This window comes from Gracilinanus agilis, chromosome 2 (genome assembly GCF_016433145.1).
Source record: "Gracilinanus agilis isolate LMUSP501 chromosome 2, AgileGrace, whole genome shotgun sequence".
NCBI classification, from domain to species: domain Eukaryota; kingdom Metazoa; phylum Chordata; class Mammalia; order Didelphimorphia; family Didelphidae; genus Gracilinanus; species Gracilinanus agilis.
In genome coordinates, this window is record NC_058131.1 from 155,613,351 (window position 1) to 155,632,631 (window position 19,281).

At 43.8% G+C, this 19,281-nt stretch overlaps 1 protein-coding gene across 1 annotated transcript in view; it reads right to left on the minus strand.

Moving 5' to 3' along the window:
- Positions 1 to 3,069: 3,069 nt before the first annotated feature.
- KIF13B (kinesin family member 13B) overlaps positions 3,070 to 19,281 on the minus strand; it is a 280,794-nt gene continuing 264,582 nt past the window's right edge. The window contains 4 exon segments of the mRNA XM_044663470.1: positions 3,070 to 4,490; positions 6,885 to 7,299; positions 7,570 to 7,833; positions 10,712 to 10,834. Coding sequence (XP_044519405.1) covers positions 4,201 to 4,490; positions 6,885 to 7,299; positions 7,570 to 7,833; positions 10,712 to 10,834 — 1,092 coding nt within the window. The 3' untranslated portion in view covers positions 3,070 to 4,200.

Below are 19,281 nucleotides of genomic sequence, written 5' to 3' on the forward strand. Positions count from 1 at the left end.
GTACGACTTCTCTAAGGGAGACGTCTCTTCCCACGTAAAGTGCCTGAATGTCCCGGCCCAGGAAGAATTCAAGGGAAGCAGCCACAGTGAGGCGGCCCAGAGGGAAATCTGCTCACGTGCACCCACGCCCTGGGGAAGCCTTCGGGACGCTGGGGTGCTTCGGGCCAAAAGGGAATGGAAGGATTTTCAAGTAAGAATAAGGCCCGCGGAGGCCCAAGGGCAGGCTGCTGTGCAGGGGGGAGGACAGGACTCACCTGGAGCTGGGTACAAACTTTCCCCATTAGTAATTCTATTGTGGGTTTGGTTTTAATTGAACGGAATGACAACAAAGAGGGCTCTAACTTTCAGAAACTCCTTTCCTCCCCTCAGTCCTCTGGGCATTCATTTGGCTGATGGCAGGAACAAATCAAAACAAAACTAAGAGGCAGAACTGCACCATAACCTTTGGCTCTGAAGAGCCCAGAAGGGGACCCCCCACGGCCCCAGCCGCCTCTCCCTGGGGAGCCCCTTCCTGGGGCTCAGGCTCTCTCCCCTTTCCCCGGAGAAACATCCTCCTGCTGGGGGAAGCACCCAGTTTTGTTGATGGAAATAAACAAGAAGAGAATCTTGACCTAAAATCAGATTTTAAAAATGCCTTCGGTGGTGGGAAGGTTAAGTGGGACATCGGGACCAGCAGTGACAGCCCTGCGTCTGGTGCCATGTGGCCGGAGGGTGTCCCCAAGTGCCGGCTGAGAAGGGCTGACTCAGGAGGCTCTGGGGAGCAGGTGTCCAGCCCGTCCTGGCCTCGAGAGGCCGGGGTCAGTCTCCCAGGCAGGGTTGCCCAAAGCAGGGATTCTGAGAAGACAGTGGGGGTGGATGGGTTTGGGAAAAGGAAAGCCCAAACATGTGGTCCTTGGTCACAAGATCCAGCAGGAAGTGGAGGAGATGGCCGGCCTCGGACAGTCTCACCACGGCCATCTGGCAGTTTCCCTATGGCCTCCTCCCTCCGGAGTGGACAGGGGGCCAGGCACTGGTCAGTGGAGGCGGCCAAAGGCCTGGAGTTTAAGGGGTGACTCAAGCAGCCACAGACTGGGCGTCAGGAGGCCGGGGTTCTGGTCCTGGGCCTGATACCTCGTTCTGGGGATTCCACAACTCCCTGGCCTCTCTGGGTCTGGGTTTCCTCATCTGTACGCGAGAGTCCCACATCGGACAATCCCTTTCAGGTTTAATATCCGACTGCCTTTTTCTCGGCTCTGGATGTTGCCAAGATGTAGCCACCCACGTTTGTCCTGGATCAAAGCCGGTACCACCTGGCAGGTAGGTTTGTGGGGGGTGACCAGGAGCCCTCGGCGGACCAGGGATGCTCAGGGATGTCGAGGCTCCGTAAGGGGGCGGCAGCTGCAACTAGTCCCATAAAGGCCAAGAGCCTGAGATCTCATCTGGTGATCTGGACATTTTAGGCACAAAGTTCTGTGCTTAAACCTGTTTTGTTAGACATTTACACCATCCTCAGCCCAACTGTACCTAACACAGAGGGATTAGAAGAAAAAGGCAAATCACTTGGAAAACAGCTGATTGTTAAAGAAGTTTAATTTAAGGCAGTGTTGCAAGCAATTACTAGGATTTTAATTAATGGAAGTTAATTAATCTTAAGCTTCTTCACAGGGCATCACCCAGCTCTTTAACGAGTGTCTGGATTGCGAGTGCTGGTGATCATCTCTCCCCCCCCCCTGACAACCAGAGCCCAGGAGGGGGGCAGCCCCCTGGCTGCATTGCTGAAAGTCCCTTCTTTGTTGCTCTGAGGCACTCCCTGCCAAGATGATGGGGGGACGTGGGGATGGAGGGAGCCTTCGGGATCCTGCCGTCCAGCCTCGTTATTTTACAAGAAATGTGAGACCCCCAAAGGGAAGGAACCTTGGGGTACTGATCTAGAGCAGATGGAAGAGGGGAGGCCACCGAGGATCACCCTCTCATTTCACAAAAAAAAGGAAACCCGAGGGAGGCACAAGTTGACGGTTTGCCCAGGGTCAGTCAGACGGCTGCTGCCAAAGCTGGGATTCAGGCCCAGGGCCTGGCCAGAGCCCCGGGGTCAGAGGAGAGCCCGGGCTCCCTGTGGTTTCCAATCCCTGGCCACGCCAGGAAGAGCCCGACAGCCCAGCAGGCCACTGACCACCTGCTCCATCCCCATGCCCGAAGGTGTTTCCCAAGGAGGAGCTCACAAACAGGGGGACAACTGCGTGCTCTCGGGCCAATGAGCCAACAAAGTGAAAAAGATGGACACTGCTGCGGGGCACAGAAAATGTAAGTCCTGCACTTCCGAATCTGCCATTTGTTCCTTCATCTTCACAAACTTAAGGAATTAGGCAGGAAGGTAAGCGGCAGCCCACACTGGGCCTGGGGAAGGCACCAAGGTCAGCTCGCTCCACGGTGACTGCATTTGGGGCTCTTGGAGTCTCCGGAAGCATCTAAAAGCCGCTGTTTGGTTCTCTCTTGTGGCCTCACCTGGTGGGGGGAATCCCAGGTTGCCCCGATGTGCCCTTCCAGAAAACACTTCCCTCCTCCGGGCTGGCTCTGCTCCGGGCCCTCAAGGCCTGGGAGACACCAGCGGATCCTCCCTGGGTTAGATGTCTGTGAGGAAAACAGAGGCCAAGACGGGTCCCGGGCAGCTGGGGCCCAGCTAGGGAACTGCATGGGACCCCCAATGGGCCTCTGGCCACTGGGACATGCACCGAAGGGGCTGACCATGTGGCTGTTCCCCACAAGCAGTCCAGGGAACATGGGCTCCTCTTCTCACAAGGTTTTGTTGGCTACATTCATGATGGAAAGAAATGCTGACTTTGAGTTTGGCCAGTGAAAATAGAGCTTTTCTCAAACCAACACCACAGACTTCCTAAAATCTTTGCACCAGTTAAGGGTCCCACTAAAGATACGCCTACATAAAACACCAGGCAGCCCGTGCACACACGCACATGCACACTCGCACGCCAGCCAGGCTAACTTGGGGAGTTACTATGGCGGGGGTCAGGACCCTCCTGATGACTAAACCAGGAAACATCTGAGTTATTTAGTGTTTAGCATTTTGTGAAATTATTTTTGTTTCCATTTCATTTGAATAAGGTCACTTGTGTGTTTGAAAATGAAGTACGGCTCGCCAGAGGTGCCCAGACCCAGGACCCTTCCAGAGTGGTCAGGAGTCTCTGGCCCCTCCCAGACAAGGCTGGCTACTCCCCCATGCAGGCTCTGGGCACCAGGGAACAGAAGGCACCTGGGTCTACGGAAGGCAGTGAAAGATTGTAGCTCGCACATTATTTAGGGTTAAAAAAAATAATAAATACAAATAAATACTATCCAAACACTCTGTTAAGGGCATCGTTGGGAAACAAAACAGTCTTCCAAGTTTAAGGCAAGGACATTCTTTTCAAACTATATACCCTGTAAGAGAAAGTAAGGAAAAAGGGGGGAGGGAGGTTTGGGCCCTGCAGTTTTAGGATTTCTTAAAGGAAAAAAGAGCCCCCACTCAGGTAAGCAATGTTTTGAAAAGCCTGGCCCGGGGGTGGGAGGGGTGGGGGAAACATGGCGGCGGCAGAGAGAACATTTGCGGGGGTGGGAGTGGGCCCCAGAAAGGACTCATTGACCAAGGCCAGCAGGCAAACAGAATAAGACTAGGAGCCACGAGATCTCAGGCCAGCATGAGGGAGTCATTCTTTGGGGCAGGGAAAGGAGGCCTCAGTTTTAATTCTACTTAAAAAGAAGGGGTCAATGGAATCACAAAAAATTAGAATTAAAGTGTTAGCAGAAGCCCAGGAAGGGCAGGGTCAGAGATGAGCCCAGGCCTCCTTTCAGAGCCTTCTTATCCTGCTGCTCAGGAGAGGCTTTCCTATTCTCCCGGCTTTCTGCTGGACTCAGGAAAAAATAGCTTCTGAAACCAGTAAAAACCCAGGGATAAGACAGCACGCTTCGTGCCTCTAGCAATGCTTCTATCTGAGCTCCCCACAGGAAGCTCCAGTTCTCAAGCCTGGGTGGTTCCACAGGTTGAAAGGCAGGAGGTCAAGCCCCGAGCGGCTGTCCCCAGAGAGGGCCACGAGGGTGCACGGCAGCCATCAGAGGGCTCCGAAGGGGTGGGGGAAGAGCCTTCCCATGATCTTGTCCGTGTGTGCCTAGATGTGTCAGGAGCTCCCGGGGCCTCTCCAGTGGACACAGAGCTGGCTGGCAGGACTGTGCTTAACTGGCCCAGGATTTCCGGTTTTCTGCAGCCTTCTGGCCCCTCTCGGGCCTCAGCGCGGATCCCCCTTCAGCCTTGGCGAGGGCTGTCAATGAGGCCAAGTTGGAGGCCGAGCCGGACAGATTCCCGCTCTTGCGGTGCTCCATGGTCGCTCCTTGGAGTCTGAGGCCCGCGCTGCGCCTCCGGGCCGGCCCTGTGGCTTTCTTGATCCTGCCTGGCTTCACAAGGAGACCATAGCCAGGGTTGCATTTGAAATATTGCTTTCCCCCAATGGAGCCATCATTCTTACCTTAGAGAAGAGCAAAGGGAAAAACAAAAAATGGACTTAGGAGGTGCTGGGTGGTTTCTCTTTCTACCTTCAAGCTGGGACAAACTCCTCAGCACCCCCTCCCTGCCTCCCTCCGCCAATAGCCCGCCACGGTCCAACACGGCTGGTACTTGGCTGCGCTCTGGGGACCCCCTCCTCCAGGTTGACCCATAGAGAGCAAAGCTCTCGTGCGGTTCCTTCAGGGACCCCCTTTGGACTCACTGTGTTGCCTGGCCAAGAGCTCTGCAGGGCCGGTGTAGGCGTAGGTGTAGGCAGTGAGGGGGGAGGGGAGAAGCACAGGCCGCCACAGGGCCAGATGGCCAGATGCCCCTTGACTGTGTGGCCCCCCTGCCTGAGGAGTGCTGCCACCTCTCAAATATGGACAGATACAGGACTAGATAATCCCGCCAACTTATTTCTATTATAATGAAAGATTATTAAAGCTGGAAGGTAGGCTACTGGGTCATATAACATACTTTCTCATTTTACAGAAAGGGAAACTGAGGTCCAGAGAAGGAAAACCACTTGGCTAAAGGAACACAGACTACACTTTCATCTTGCAGTTAAGTATTTCTCCTAACTAATATGTAGTGAAATTTTTAAAATTAGTATTAAAAACTGATTAAATGAATGAATTTAAGATGGTGATTGTGAACTTTTCACACTCAGAAAAGATTAGGTACAATCACTTAGGGGCAAAGAGAAAGACTAGGTACTCTCTTGGGCTCCCTTACAGCCTATGAGCCTATGATTAATAACAAATCTTAAGCCAGATGTTTTATGTGCCAATATAAAGAAATAACACTCATAATCACAAATGATGTCACAATCTCTTAAGGAAGAAGCACATATTGCCATCTACAACTACAGGTGACAACCTATTCATCTAATACCTGGCCCTCTCTGGAATGGTAAAAAAAATCGCAAGAAGGGAAACAAAATGATTGTTCCGGAAGAACCATCAACTATAAGATTTAGACAAAACCTTGTAGATCATCTAGATACTTTTTCACCTCTTGGCTTTGATTATGTATATAAGCTCTGAAGCTTCCACAGCCAATGTCATTCCATAACTCCAGTCCTACATTTTCAAAAACCTACAGGACATCTCCATTGGGATGTCTCACCACACAGTTTGGTCAAATTCAACATGTCCAAAATGGAAATAATCTTCCTCTCCAAGGTGGCCTCTCCCTTAACTTTAATACTTGATGCTACTGCCATCCTTGCGATCAAAGACTCTGAAGTCATCTTTGTCTCTTCCCTCTCTCTTGAGCTCCCACATTCTTTCTGAAGGTCAATCTGATCTTGGCAAGCTCTTTCAAAGCTTCCCTGTCCTTTCCTTCCCTGCCACTCTGATCTCAAACACCTTCATTTGGTCTCCTGACGGTTCTTGCCTTTAGGTTATCCTTTCCAATTCATCCTTTATTCTGTTGCCAAGATCATCTTCCTAATGCACTGATAGATCTCATTGTGTCATTTCCCCATAAAAAATTCTTCAACCACTCTCTGTTCCTTGCTGAATAAAGTAGAAACTCCTGATCCTGGCATCAAGGTCCTCTACAACCTGACTGCATCACCTTTTTTCTTATCTCATAATCCTCCTACAGATTACAACAGGATTAAACTCACCCCTCCTTCCTAGTTCTCATCCTACCTAGTCCCACTTGTGTGTCCATGCTGTTCTCAGCCTTCCATCTCTGTCTCTTTAGAGTTCCTTCCTTTCTTCACCTTGCAGGAGGGGCCCAGCTTCTCTAAGAAGTTTCCATCATTGCCCTTGTGGAGCCTGAAAATGCCCTCTCCTTCATCAGATTGCTCAGAGCCCTCTGCTTAGCACTTCTAACTCCTTTGCACTTATCACACTGTTCTCCCCTATGCGGAACTTATTGAAGAACATGCTTTTCCACCATAACATTGTAAGCTTCTTGACAAGTGGCAATTAAAAAAATCCCTTTAATTTTGTCTTCAAATCAATATTGTGTATTAGTTCTAAGACAGAAGGGCAGGAAGGGTAGGCAATGGGAGTTAAATGACTTTCCTAGGGTCACATAGCTAGGAAATGTCTGAGGTCACATTCAAACTAAAGACCTTTTGTCTCCAGACCTGTTTTTCAATCCACTGAGCCACCCAGTTGCTCTGGGGGTTGGGGTTGGGAGTATGTTTTAAGAACCTTGCACAGTGTGATGCAATAACAAATATTTGGCAAATATGATCAATCCCTTCATTTTGTGGATGTGGAACCAGAGTTGGAGAAGTAAAGTAATTTGGCCAAGATAAATAATAGAGGAGCTTCAGTGCTGGGACTCCTAAATCTAGGTCTGGGATTCAATGGGACTGCAGGCGGCTTACAGTGAGCTGTCTGTCGGACTCACTTACCAGAAGGTAGATCCAACTCCACTCCAATCCAGGTCCCCTCTTGAAAGTCTGTTGGTCCAATATATCTGACAATTCCCGTTTTGTTTGTGCCCACAGTGACATATTCTCCCTCTTTCAACCATTCTGGGACTTCTTCAGCTTCTTCTGAGTCAGAAGTCATTTCTAGCTTTTCCCTGACTGCTCCTCCTGGGTTGCTGAGACTGCCCGAGGTGGTCAGCTGGTCTTCATTTGAACTGGAGGGACAGTTAGAGTCTCCTAGCATTTGTGTGAAAGATTTTAGCTCTGAAGTTCTCACCTTCTGGATTTTAAATGGAGAGGCCACAGCAGGAGACTGAGATAGTAAGTCAGGGGGCAACTGTGGTTTGGAGACTTCCTGGTTAGAGACTGGCTTCGTGTGGTCCTTAGGTCTGGCAGGCTGTTTGACAATCGATGCACTCTCTCCAGCTATGAGCTGACTGTTGGTTTCCTTCTTTTGGGAGGAAATGGAAAGGAAACTCTTTGTGTCAACGGCAGGAGAGGCATCTTCCAGGTCCCCATTCTTATTGACACAGGAAGCTGAGCCTTTGAACTTTAAAGCAACACTGCTGCTGCCATCTTGGTTTTTCTGCATTGGCTGGATCTGTGCTTCTGCTGCATCAGGTAAATTCTCCTTCTGAGTCAAACAAGTACTCTCAGAGGATGAGACAACTGGTGGTAATAGAATATCACCTTCAGGCACTACCTGGCAAGGGGGATGAGGGGGAGTGCTTGGGGTCTGACTACCAGCATGGGCATTGGGGTCCATGCCAATTACAAGGGCATCAGATAGAGTTGCTGTTGAGACACTATGTGAGAAGTAACCACTAGAAGCCTCACTCACGGGGCTGGGGGGACCCTCTGGGGTATCTTGCGTCTGGACATTTGAAGAATGTAATTGCTGGGAAGGCACTTTGTTGACTTTATCAGAATTCTTCCCCATGACAGGAGATGAGAGAGTAGTATCAGATGAATCTTTCCGCTCATCCTCTTGAATAACCTAAAGCAAAAAGCACAATAATTTAATATACATGCACCCTTGGGTCCAGCCAAAATAGTCTTCATGCTATTCCTTGCACCCAATCTATGATCTCTGTGCCTGAAATGTATGCCCCCCCCCATACTTTTGGTTTTCAGAATCCTTATGCTCAACTCATACATGTATGATTGTATTTAAAATATATACAAAAAATTTTGGAGAAAGACAGTAACTAGGGAGATCAGGCAAGGTCTCACAGAATGAGTAAGGCTGATTCTCCCCATAAAATGTAAGGTCCCGAGAGTAGAGATGGTTACATTTTCCTGTATTCTCATCACCATGCCCAGTGACTGGCCTACTGGAGAAGATTAATGGATGCCTGGTTGAATATTTGGAATTTGCCAATGATTTTTTAAAATATCTCTTGCTAAGAAAATCAGAGACAAAAAAGATATTATTTCTTTCAGTTCTCATAGAGGGGTTGTGGAGTCCACCAGCAAAACATAGTTGGAGGATCAGAGTCCCGCACTAAAGAGTCACTTGATAACTATAGGACTGTCTGACTTGGGCTCTGACTTTCCTCCCTGGCAAACATAGGCCCATTTCCCAGGGAGACTGTGAAGATTATTAAAAAGGCTGAGAAGCACTTTTCTCCCGCATAATTTAAATGATGATCTCATCAGAGGGCTGGAAGATGTTTCAGAACAGCTTTTACCAGCACAAAAATAATGACCCCTGTGCCCACTGGCTCTGACTTCATATTCCTAACTGGAAGAAGCTGGGGCAGCCACAAGAATAGGCTCCATTTCTTGACGATGGGGTGTGTGGCTCTTTCTTTCCCATCTCATGCACCTGAAACTATTGTAGAAGCCCCGGTTCCTTTCCCCTGATCAGGAGTTCCTCTGCTGAAATGAAACAAAGGCACACAAAGCTATGAGGGACTGCCAGGGAGCCAAAGCTCAATGAGGAATAGAACCAGGCTGGAGGTTTTGGTGTTTCACTCTTCGATCACTCTATCCGTGAGTCATCTTGGCAGTGGACAAACAGAACACATATTTCATTTGGAGCTTTGACAGCCACGGCTTGTCCAAATTCCAATGTATCAATGATGCTGCTAAGGTGTCCTTTGGTTAATAAGCCTTTTTACAAAGCTGGCAGATTATTAGTCTGTTCGCCCATTAACAATGATGGGGGAAGAGAGGAAGCAGAGAGGATTGCAGGAGGAGGGTAGCTTCAGTAAAAGAAATATGTTTTCCAATATTTACTGAAAGATTATTTATATTACAGGAATGGTCATTTTCCATTTAAAATGCAGGATTTATTTGAACTGGGAAACAGGCTGTGATCTATAAGTCTCTTACAGTTACTTGGCTTAACTTGGCAGTCTGATAAATCATGCATTTCCACATGAGCTGTCATTTATATCCCTGTTTCCAAAGGCACTCCTTTTTCCTCATCATACACTTCTAGGATGCAAAATTAACTGCACCTCTTGAGATTAACAGCCCCTTTTAGTGATGGATTTCTGAGCTGCAAAGTTTACAAAACTCAACAGATCAATAACCTTCAACAACACATCTACTCTAAAAGATTAAGGTCTTTCAATCTTTTTTTTTTTTTGCAACTGGTACATATTTTATTTATTCTTTTCTATTTTGTTTCCTGAGATCACTAGCCCTATAGGGAGGGCTGAAGGCACCAATTCAAGGCAAGAAAGAGACTAGGGCATTAGTACGAAATCTAGTCCTGAGGCCGGCAGTCACACCACCATTTTATCTGGTTCTCAGCAGAATCCTGGAATGTCAGGGTTAGGAAGCCGCTTAGAAATCTCTGGATTCTCTTTTCCTAGATGAAGAAATTGGTCTCTATTTGGTCAAAGGGACCTGACTAAAGTCATTTAGCTGGTAAAAGGCAGACCACCAGCAACCCAGGTATCCCGGGGCCCAGCCCAATGCTCTTCTGAAGACATTCTGTTGCCTGCAGCTGCATAGGCCCAAGAGCAGTTGTCCACTCCAAGCCTTACACTTCTTAAGAATCACTTAACTTTATACAATGCTTTCCTGTGTTTGAAACACTTTTGCATAAATTCCCTCATTAGATCCTACAAAAAGCCTGTCAGATATATTAAAGCAGTCCTATTTTACACAAGGAGAAACAGACCCACGTGGATTTAGTTAATGTTGGATTCACATTCCCAAAGGCACCAGGTTTTCTGACTTGTTGCCTATAGCTCTTTCCACATTAATAGCAATTCATTCCAGGGTGTCCTTCAGGCCTGAGGGTCGTTGGCAGAGGCTTGAATCATCTTTCCAATAGCTGGACTGTTTTTGTTTTGTTTTAATAAATAAAAATTTCCTATGCAGATAACTTTAGCTAAGAGAATGAACGCACAGTGGGAGAAAATAGATTTGCTATTCATAAGACTAGAAGTGCTGTTGATCTGTGGGAGATCATAAGAGACTATTTTCTCCCAGCTTAGCATTAGTCTTTTCACACTGATATCATGAATCAGAATGAAATGTAAAACTGAGAATTAAGCTAAACACTTGGAATAAGGAGATTGTTCTGTTTATAGAAAGCTTCAATGCCTAGCAGTGGGCTATTAAAGCAACAGACTGCATTAGCAGTCAAGCACCTAAAAGTTAAACAATCATATGATTAGCAAGTTGAAAATAAAAATATAACAGGGAGCACAGGGGGCGGGAAGGGGGAAAATGACCTATATTACAGCTAATTATCGAAAAGTGAAGTTTTAAAGAAATCAGTGCAAAGGCAGACCAAATAATCACCCCATCTGTGCATTCTGCATGTGGGAGCGGCCATGATTAGCAGCAGGGAGGGAGGGTGCTGCTGGCTCCTAGAATAGCACTGCTGGTGCTGGTGGCACAAATACCTGCTTTGTCTTGGTCCTGCCGACATCCACGCTGACAGGTTGTACCATAATTCTGGGAATGGGCTGAAATGACAAGTAAAGAGAAAGGAAAATGTAAGGCTGCAGACAATAAAAGATTAAATTTAGCAGAACAGAGGTAATCAGGGAAGAACACTTTAATTAAACAAACTGGAGAGCAAGTCAAGAGGCCACACCCTGAGGTGAATCTTAATGGCTTTAATGACTTCAGCTAGCAGGTCATCCTCAATAAATATTCATGGAGAGCCCAGGGCATTCTGGGTCTGCCCCAGGTACCCTAGGGAACACCAAACAGTGCAAAGACACTGCCCTCAAGGCCCTTACAGTCCAACTGAAAATCCAACACACAACTAAGAATGGGAAGCAAAAAGGCTCAAAAGAGTGGCATGGAGAGATCTAGGAGTTTGGAAGGAGCCGAGCTGGGCAGGGATAAGGTAGAAAGGAGCAGGGAGGGCACCAAAGGCAGGGTTTTGTCAAAGACAAGGAGGCAGGACCACACTGGGGCATTCTGGGGAAGGATGGGTTTGACAAGGGCCAGGAGCTAATGCCCACAAATAACGTAGGAGAGGGGAAAGGGTGCTGACTGGCTCCCAGGAGATAGCAAGCCCCAGAATGTCCTAAGAAAACGAGTCTGTGGATCAAGTTTAGTAACAATTTGGGGGCAGGAGAGAGACTGGAGACAGGAAGATTCCCTCAACTGTGAATCTCTTGGGTAGAAAAGAACTAAGTAGGAGAGGGGCCAAGGGGAAAAGCAGGGATGGAAGAGAAGTTACAAAGGAAGAACCAAGGGGAACTGGAGAGTGACAGGAGCAAGTTCAGGATGACTCTGAGATTAGAATTTGGATATGGAAAGTGCATGGCCCCACTGAGTGGAAACAGTGCTGAATCTGGGGTCCAAGAATATGGGTGCATTAACTAATATCAATGTAGGCTAACAACCCAAACTTTGAAATTCTTAACCATATGTTAACTTCCATATTTTTGACTAACCAATTTTATTTTATTTTTTTATATAAACCCTTACCTTCCGTCTTAGAATCACCAGGTATTGGTTCTAAGGCAGAAGAGTGCTAAGGGCTAGGCCAGTGACAGGCAAACTTTTTAAAGAGGAGGCCAAAGGAAAGAAAAAGCTCATCTGTCAGTCTGTTTCTAAGGCAACTCTTTTGAAGTTTCATTGTATTGTATCCTACTCATTGTATTCGTCAGATTAGGAATAATGTTGCATAGCAGGATAGAACATTTCAGGGGGCCACATCTGGCCCATGGGCTGTAGTTTGCCCATCACTGGGCTAGGCAATGGGGGTAAAGTGTCTTGCCCAGGGTCACACAGGTAGAAAATGTCTGAGGTCACATTTGAAAACAGAACCCCTGTCTCCAGGTCTGGCACTCTACCCACTGAGCCACCTAGCTGTCCCAGATTCACTGCTTTTTTTTGAAACCTCATATTTTCAGTTTTTTCAAATAAAAAGATCATTTTGTGAATTTCTTTTAAATCATGGCACAAAAGAAAACAGAGAATATTTTGAATTTATTGCTGATAAAATAGAACCCCAAAATATCAAATTTTAAGAGGGAAAAATAATTATTTGGAATTACTTATTTTTAAGTATTTTTTTTTACTAGACTGTTATATTCTATTCAATTAAAAAAATTAAGCACCTACTATATACAAGACATATAGGCTCTCTAGAAAAAGAAACTAATTTCTGAATTTCATAGCTAATTAGGGTCCAGGATGGTGGAATAATTTTGTTTTGTTCACTTGTTTCAGTTGCGTTCGACTCTTGGCAAAAATACTAGAGTAGTTTGTCATTTCCTCTCCAGCTCATTTTTACAGATGAGGAAACTAAGGCAAAGAGGATTTAGTAACTTGCCCAGGGTCATAAAACTAGTGAGTAGCTGAGGTTAAATTTGAGCTCAGGTCTTTGTGAGTCTACTGCACCACCCACCTGCTCAGCTTTATCACTTAAGGTGGCTGACTTAATAATCTTTTAGTGGAACTAAGACATGAATGGTGTGAAGTGTTAGAAAAGTTTACGTGTGGAAGATGTTGAATGGTAAGAAAAAACAATTACTTTTCAAAGCTTTTGTCTCTATATTCCTTGGTAGTTTAAAATAAAAATTTCTCAATCATCATCTCTCCCCCCCTAAACAAATGGATAAACATTTCTTTTCCACTTATATTTGTAATGAAATCTTCAATTAAATTTTTTCCTCTACTATCTTCATCTATTCATGCCTTAAAACCTGGCTTGCAATCTTCTTAGCTGAATAAAACAGGAGGCAGTTTATTGTTTGCTATAAATAAAAAACAGTAGTTAATACTACTAACTCTGAAGTTGTTAGACTAGAAAATGTAAAATATACATAGAGAAAATCTAATGGTTATGTGGGTCAAGTGTTTTTGGCCAAAATGAAGATGTCCTTTGAGATCTTTTCTAAACTGGACCAATTCTTGCAAGATAAATAAAATATCTGCTTGAGCACTAAATCTTACAAGTCAGATAGCTGTCCTATCATACACAATACAGGACTTATTAAAAGGTATACTACAGTCAGTTGAAATGAAAGGCACAATTCTAGATGAGTTTAACTGACTTACAAGGCCAAACACATTTCTAGCCAGAGCCTTGTAAAGATCCCTAACTTAATAAACAATCTGGACTCTTAGCCAGGACCCTAGAGAGCTGGGTCTGGAGTCAGGAAGATGTGAGTTCTACTTTGGCCTCAAACTCCTACCCCAGTTAACTGTGTAATCCTGGGCAAATCAGTCTCATTTTTTCCCCCTCCATTACAAAATGGGGGTGATAATAGCACCTACCTGGCAGGGTTGTTGGGAGCTTCAAATGTGATAATATTTGTAAAAGTACTTAGCACAGTGCTTGGCACATAGCAGGCTTATTCTTATCCCTCTTCCCCTACATTGTTTTTTTAGACTATCCAATCTCTTTCCTAAAGCTCCTTTACTAGGTGATCCCTCCCTAATTCTGACAATGTGGATCTCCTGTGTCTTCTATTTTTATGCAGATGGGGGACAGGGCATCACCTACTTCATGGCAGGAAAGAGTTTCTACTCTACGTAGACTCCCCACAAAAGTGCTTGTCCTCATTTGGGGAATTCCTCCCTCATGGTACTGGAGTCATCAGGGGACACTGAAAACGATGCACACCAGAGTCCTATGAGCTGAATTCTAACCCCAGCTCCATGACACTCTATTTGTGGGACCTCAAGTCCAGCTTCTCTGGCCCTCAGCTTGCTCATCTGTAAATTGAAGGGACTGGACCAAATGGGGGTCTTTGGTCCCTTCCAAATCTATAGCTATGATCCCATTAAATGAGTTCCTGGCATCAAGAGCTGGCACATGGAACATATATTTGCCCTTCCTTCCCTTCAAAGGGATGAGAGAGAGAGAGAGAGAGAGAGAGAGAGAGAGAGAGAGAGAGAGCGAGCATGTGTATATTTTGTGGAGGGAGAGAGAGGCATTAAATAGCCTTGAACCTAGAGCCCTGGGACAACATAGTTTAGGAGGGATGAACACAAAAGATCTCTGGCATTCTTTGGACAAGTAGGAAAACTATCATTCCCACCCCTTAATCCCATCTTGGGAAGGAAAAGAATATACTCTGTACTCCAAGGAAGGGTCCAGTGCCCCCAATGAGGACATCCTAGGGATTATTTCCTGGTAGCCCTACCCTGGTTATATCTCTGCCTTGGGGTAGGCCCTCTTTTTAAAATAATAAACAGATCTCATTAGGGTAAGGCCCATCTTAGGCACCACCTCCTAAAGCAATCAGGTTTCTATTTCTATCCCCACAATTTAGCACTGTGTTTTGCATATAGTAGGCACTTAACAAAAAGTTGAAATGAATTTAACTGAATTAGAGTTGTAACTCAAAAAGAGTCTGAGTCTGCTAGTTCACCAATGCCTCTTGCATTGAAAGCTGTAACCTCCTACAATGAACTAATTTATTTTTTCATTCATTTGTCCCACAAATATTTATTAAGCCCTATATACAGTAAGCACTCAGTAGTCACTTCAGAGATAGACAGGTAAAAAAAAAATACGGATGCACACAGCTCAATGAAGTTTGACAATATGTTCTCTTCTTTAAGCAGTTAACTCCTAAAAGGTTAATACAGCCTATTTGAAATCACACTAAAGCCATTTCAGTTTGCATCTAGTTTAGAAGGGTTAATAATTAATAGTAGAAATTTCCTGGGTTGACACGGCAAACTCTATTAAAAAAATCAAGTTGTTTTTAATCTAAATTAAAACAAATACTACCAACTATACTGAAAGTCTATTGAGCTTGAACTCACCCAAAATCTAACTTCGTTTATATTTTTCTCTAGACAAAAAGTGTAAACATTGGCATCCCATTAAAAACCTATGCATTCAAGCATGAATACGTTCTACCACAAAAACCTGTCATTTCTTCTGTCAGTAAGTGAGCAATTTTAGTAGTTTTGGGTCAACTCTGCAAATCAGATGGGCTTTGGATTTTAAGCAATGTATGAGCAGTATGTAATGTACAGGCTAGTGTAAATTATTCCTAGTGTTTGAAAAGGAGAATTATTTTTTCTTTAAAAAAGGTGATTTCTGAAAGTTGTGAGGGAAGAGAAGAGTTTCTGATTATTTTCTGAACCACAAACCTCTTCTTACATAATTATTTTTGTTAAAAATGGATCTAAAAGAAGATTTGAAAAAGCAGATCTGGCAAGATAATGGAAGACAATATCATATTTGCTTCACACAAAAGGATAAGATATACATTTCTCCCTGCAGTTTCCATGAAGAATGAGTTCAATTGGGTTTATTTAAAGCACATATAATGCTTCTTAATCAGAAAACAGGAAGAATAAAGGCTTCAAAATACATATGAAAATGCATGATGTCAATTACTAAAATGTGACTCTAGGCTCAAATCTTTTCATTATATTCTGTATATCTTGAAATCTTCTTATTTCTCTGGGATGGTTTTACTAGTTAGAGTTTATTATTTTGTGGATTAGTTACTAAACTTAAGTCAGAAGGTCAAAGACAGCTTCTCAGATGACTTCTTTTCCCCTATAATCTCTACATTTCTAGGCCACAATCAGACAGCAATAAGTTATGATATTGGAATGCCAAAAGACAAAAGATTCCGCTCTAAAGGTAGTAAGCAGGGCCAAGAATAAATACATTTCAAAGCAACATGGTAACAAAAATCTTTTGCTAAGAAATTTGTGCTCCCAAAGTAGCCTCTCCTTTCTCCCCCAAAGAAGAAGAAATGTATACTAGTAGCACATCATGATGAAAAACACTTAAATTATTAGAAACCAAGGACAGGAAATCAAGGCCTACCATCTTCACCTGTTTGCCCTGGGAAAGTAAAACCACTTGAAAAGCTGAGGGCAAAGCTATTATATATAGCTTAAGCTGTATGGCAGATAACATGAAATTACTAAGAAAACAAAGGTTCAACCTTCTGAACATATCAATTTATTTAAACAATGCATGCCAATTGCATAACAAATTGGGACGAAGCCTCCTCAGCTTCGTATTGGACTCCAAAGTAGAGATAGATTTTTACACATTAAAAAAACAATTAATGGAATAAAACCAGTTAAAAAAACAATTACCTGGGATACGAAATTAGGTAATCAGATTTCTAAGTGGAAGAAAGACAGGGGACTTTCCAAGTTGGGAAGAAGAGAACAAACAGTTGCAATTCCCTGAAATACGAAAAAGAGGTGCCCCACTCCCCCTCATTTGTCTTTTATTCAATCAAAGGATCATGGAAACAGTAACTGATTGACTAGTACAGGGCTAGTTTTCAGATAAGTCATGGGTTACTTGAGGTGTATAATCGTGAGGAAACTCCTTGAATCAAGCTTCAGATCTGACTGCATTTCTGATCAGCACAACCTAGGTCTTTGGTTCTGGGTCTCTGAGCAGCAGATAGAAGAGGTCCAGCTCCCCGGACATGCAGAATAGATTCAAACAATGCAATAAGGTTTTCTCACAATTCCCACAATTGAAAATTTTCTCACAAGGCAAAATTTGAACCAAACCCATGATTGAATAGAAAAGGAACTGAGCTAGATCCAGAACTGAGTCACAAAAACAGTCAGTGTGGTTCACTCAATTCCCACAATTCCCACATCTGTGAGTTTATGCAGAACCTGAAACCTTAGATCAAGGAGGGATTGTAACTCTCACCCTGTAATCTAAAGACCAGCTCTATAAGGAAGATAGAGGGGGCATTTCCATATTACAAAGAGAACCACTACCATGATGACATGGGAGAGGAAATAATTATATAAACATATTTAATTGTGAGATGGGACAGCCACCATCCTCACCTCAAGCTAAATTTAGGGAGAGTGGGTGGGTGGGTGGAGGGATGATCAATGTTTTAGTATAACATTTTATTTTTCACAGAAAGGGAAGTAGAAGAGACAAGACCAAAATCAGATGGGAAGAAAATGTGACAATGCTCCTTATGACATAAATCAATTGTGGCCATTAACTATTGAAAGCACCAGATTAATCTGATAGGCCACTTGAAGCCCCTAACTTTGGAGTACATAAATAGCTTCGTCTGAAAACTAACTTCTAGATACATGAAAAAAGCTATTATGCCAAATTAATTCAATCTAACTAATTAGAGAGCAGGAAGTTGCTTCAATTATTTTATGTGCTGTCTGAGAAACATACTTGAATACGAGAGCAGATTTCATTAATTGCAGTTCATTATTTTCCAGATTAGTTACTAAACTTGCATCAGAAGGTCAAAGACAGCAATTTTGTCAGCTGCCACCTCCTTCAGTAGAGTGTCTCTGCATTTCTGGAGTTCAGACAGAAATTGATTACAAACAGAAACAACATACACATGTGTGCATACACATGCACACACACACATACACGGAACCATGATTTTCTTAAGACAACAAAACTGTACATTATCTCTACCAATGCAAAACCAAAGCATTTCCCCCACAAAAAGTCTTTTTTCTTTTTTAAGTCTCCAGGATATACTCTTAAAAGTCTGCTATACACAAAAACCTTTCCATTAATCTTTACAAACACATTAGATCTATAAAACTGAGGTATCACACCAAGAAAATAAGTTTGTGAATCTGAGAACCTGCTGATTCCAAAGTGCCAACTTAACAAACATTAATCTTTTCACTGCAGCAAATACATCTAAGTGTATGGCAGAGGAAATTATATGTACTTTGCTTGCCAATGTTGGGGTGGTTTCATCAGACAATTTTGGGTTTCCTTCTGATTATGCAATGAAAACATGAAATACCACTGGTGGGGTATTTAGACCTCAACAATGTGGGATTATCTCTATATTTCAGGAGCTTCTTAGAACCCTCAGAGGGAAGTGAGAGGAATGCCACTATTTTTTCCAGGGGAAAAAAACGCAGCTATGTAAATTATTTTTCTCATTTCCTGTTCAAATTTTGTTGTTGTTGTTAATTTTCATCCCATCTCTCGTAGCTGGGGCATCTTTAAACAATCCATCAGTCCCTTTGGTGTTTACACCTCTTGTAGAGTCAGTTTCCTTTGTCACTGTTTGGCCAAGCTATTAAGTAGCTCCTTTAATCCTTCCTCATAAATCATGTTTTGATGTTTTCTCCTCTGAAATCATTCCAATTTGTCAATGTATTTCTAGTACTGATATACCCAATAAGAAATGCAGAATTTTAAAAGTAGATATGATTCTGTCGCAGTTCTCAGGATACTGTGATTTTGTTTTAGGAGGATATTTGTTAGATTATAAAAAATGACTTGTTATCAAAACAGAATGATGAAATGATTTTAAATTGCTTTATGGCATTAGGCAAAAATGAATAAAAAAGATGGAGAATTAAAGGGGCCCAAAAAGCAAGAGACAGTGCTTTGGAGACCTCTCCCTCCCCCAAAATCGTTCCAGCCCTCCTCCCCTTAAATACCATTCCAAAACATCTACTATGTGAGTCTTAAGTGCTCCCTCAATCTACCTTTTTTCTCCTTCAGGAGATGCTCTTGCCTACTTCTTAAATGAGAAAATAAAGGTCATTTGTGAAATTTTTCTGTTTGTCCCCTACTCCATACCTCAAAAACCCTTCCATATCTTTATCACTGTTTCTCCTCCTTTATTTCTGTCTATTAGAAAGGGCTCTTTCTTTTTTTTTTTTTTTTTTTTACATTTATTAATATTCATTTTTAACATGGTTACATGATTCATGCTCCTCCTTTCCCCTTCAACCCCCCCCCCGCACCCCCCCTACCCATGCGCATTTCCACTAGTTTTGTCATGTGTCCTTGATCAAGACCAATTTCCAAATTGTTGGTAGTTGCATTGGTGTGGTAGTTTCGAGTCTACACCCTCAATCATGTCCACCCCGACCCATGCGTTCATGCAGTTGTTTTTCCTATATGTTTCCTCTCCTGCAGTCTCTCCTCTGAATGTGGGTAGCATCTTTACCATAAATCCCTCAGAATTGTCCTGGGTCA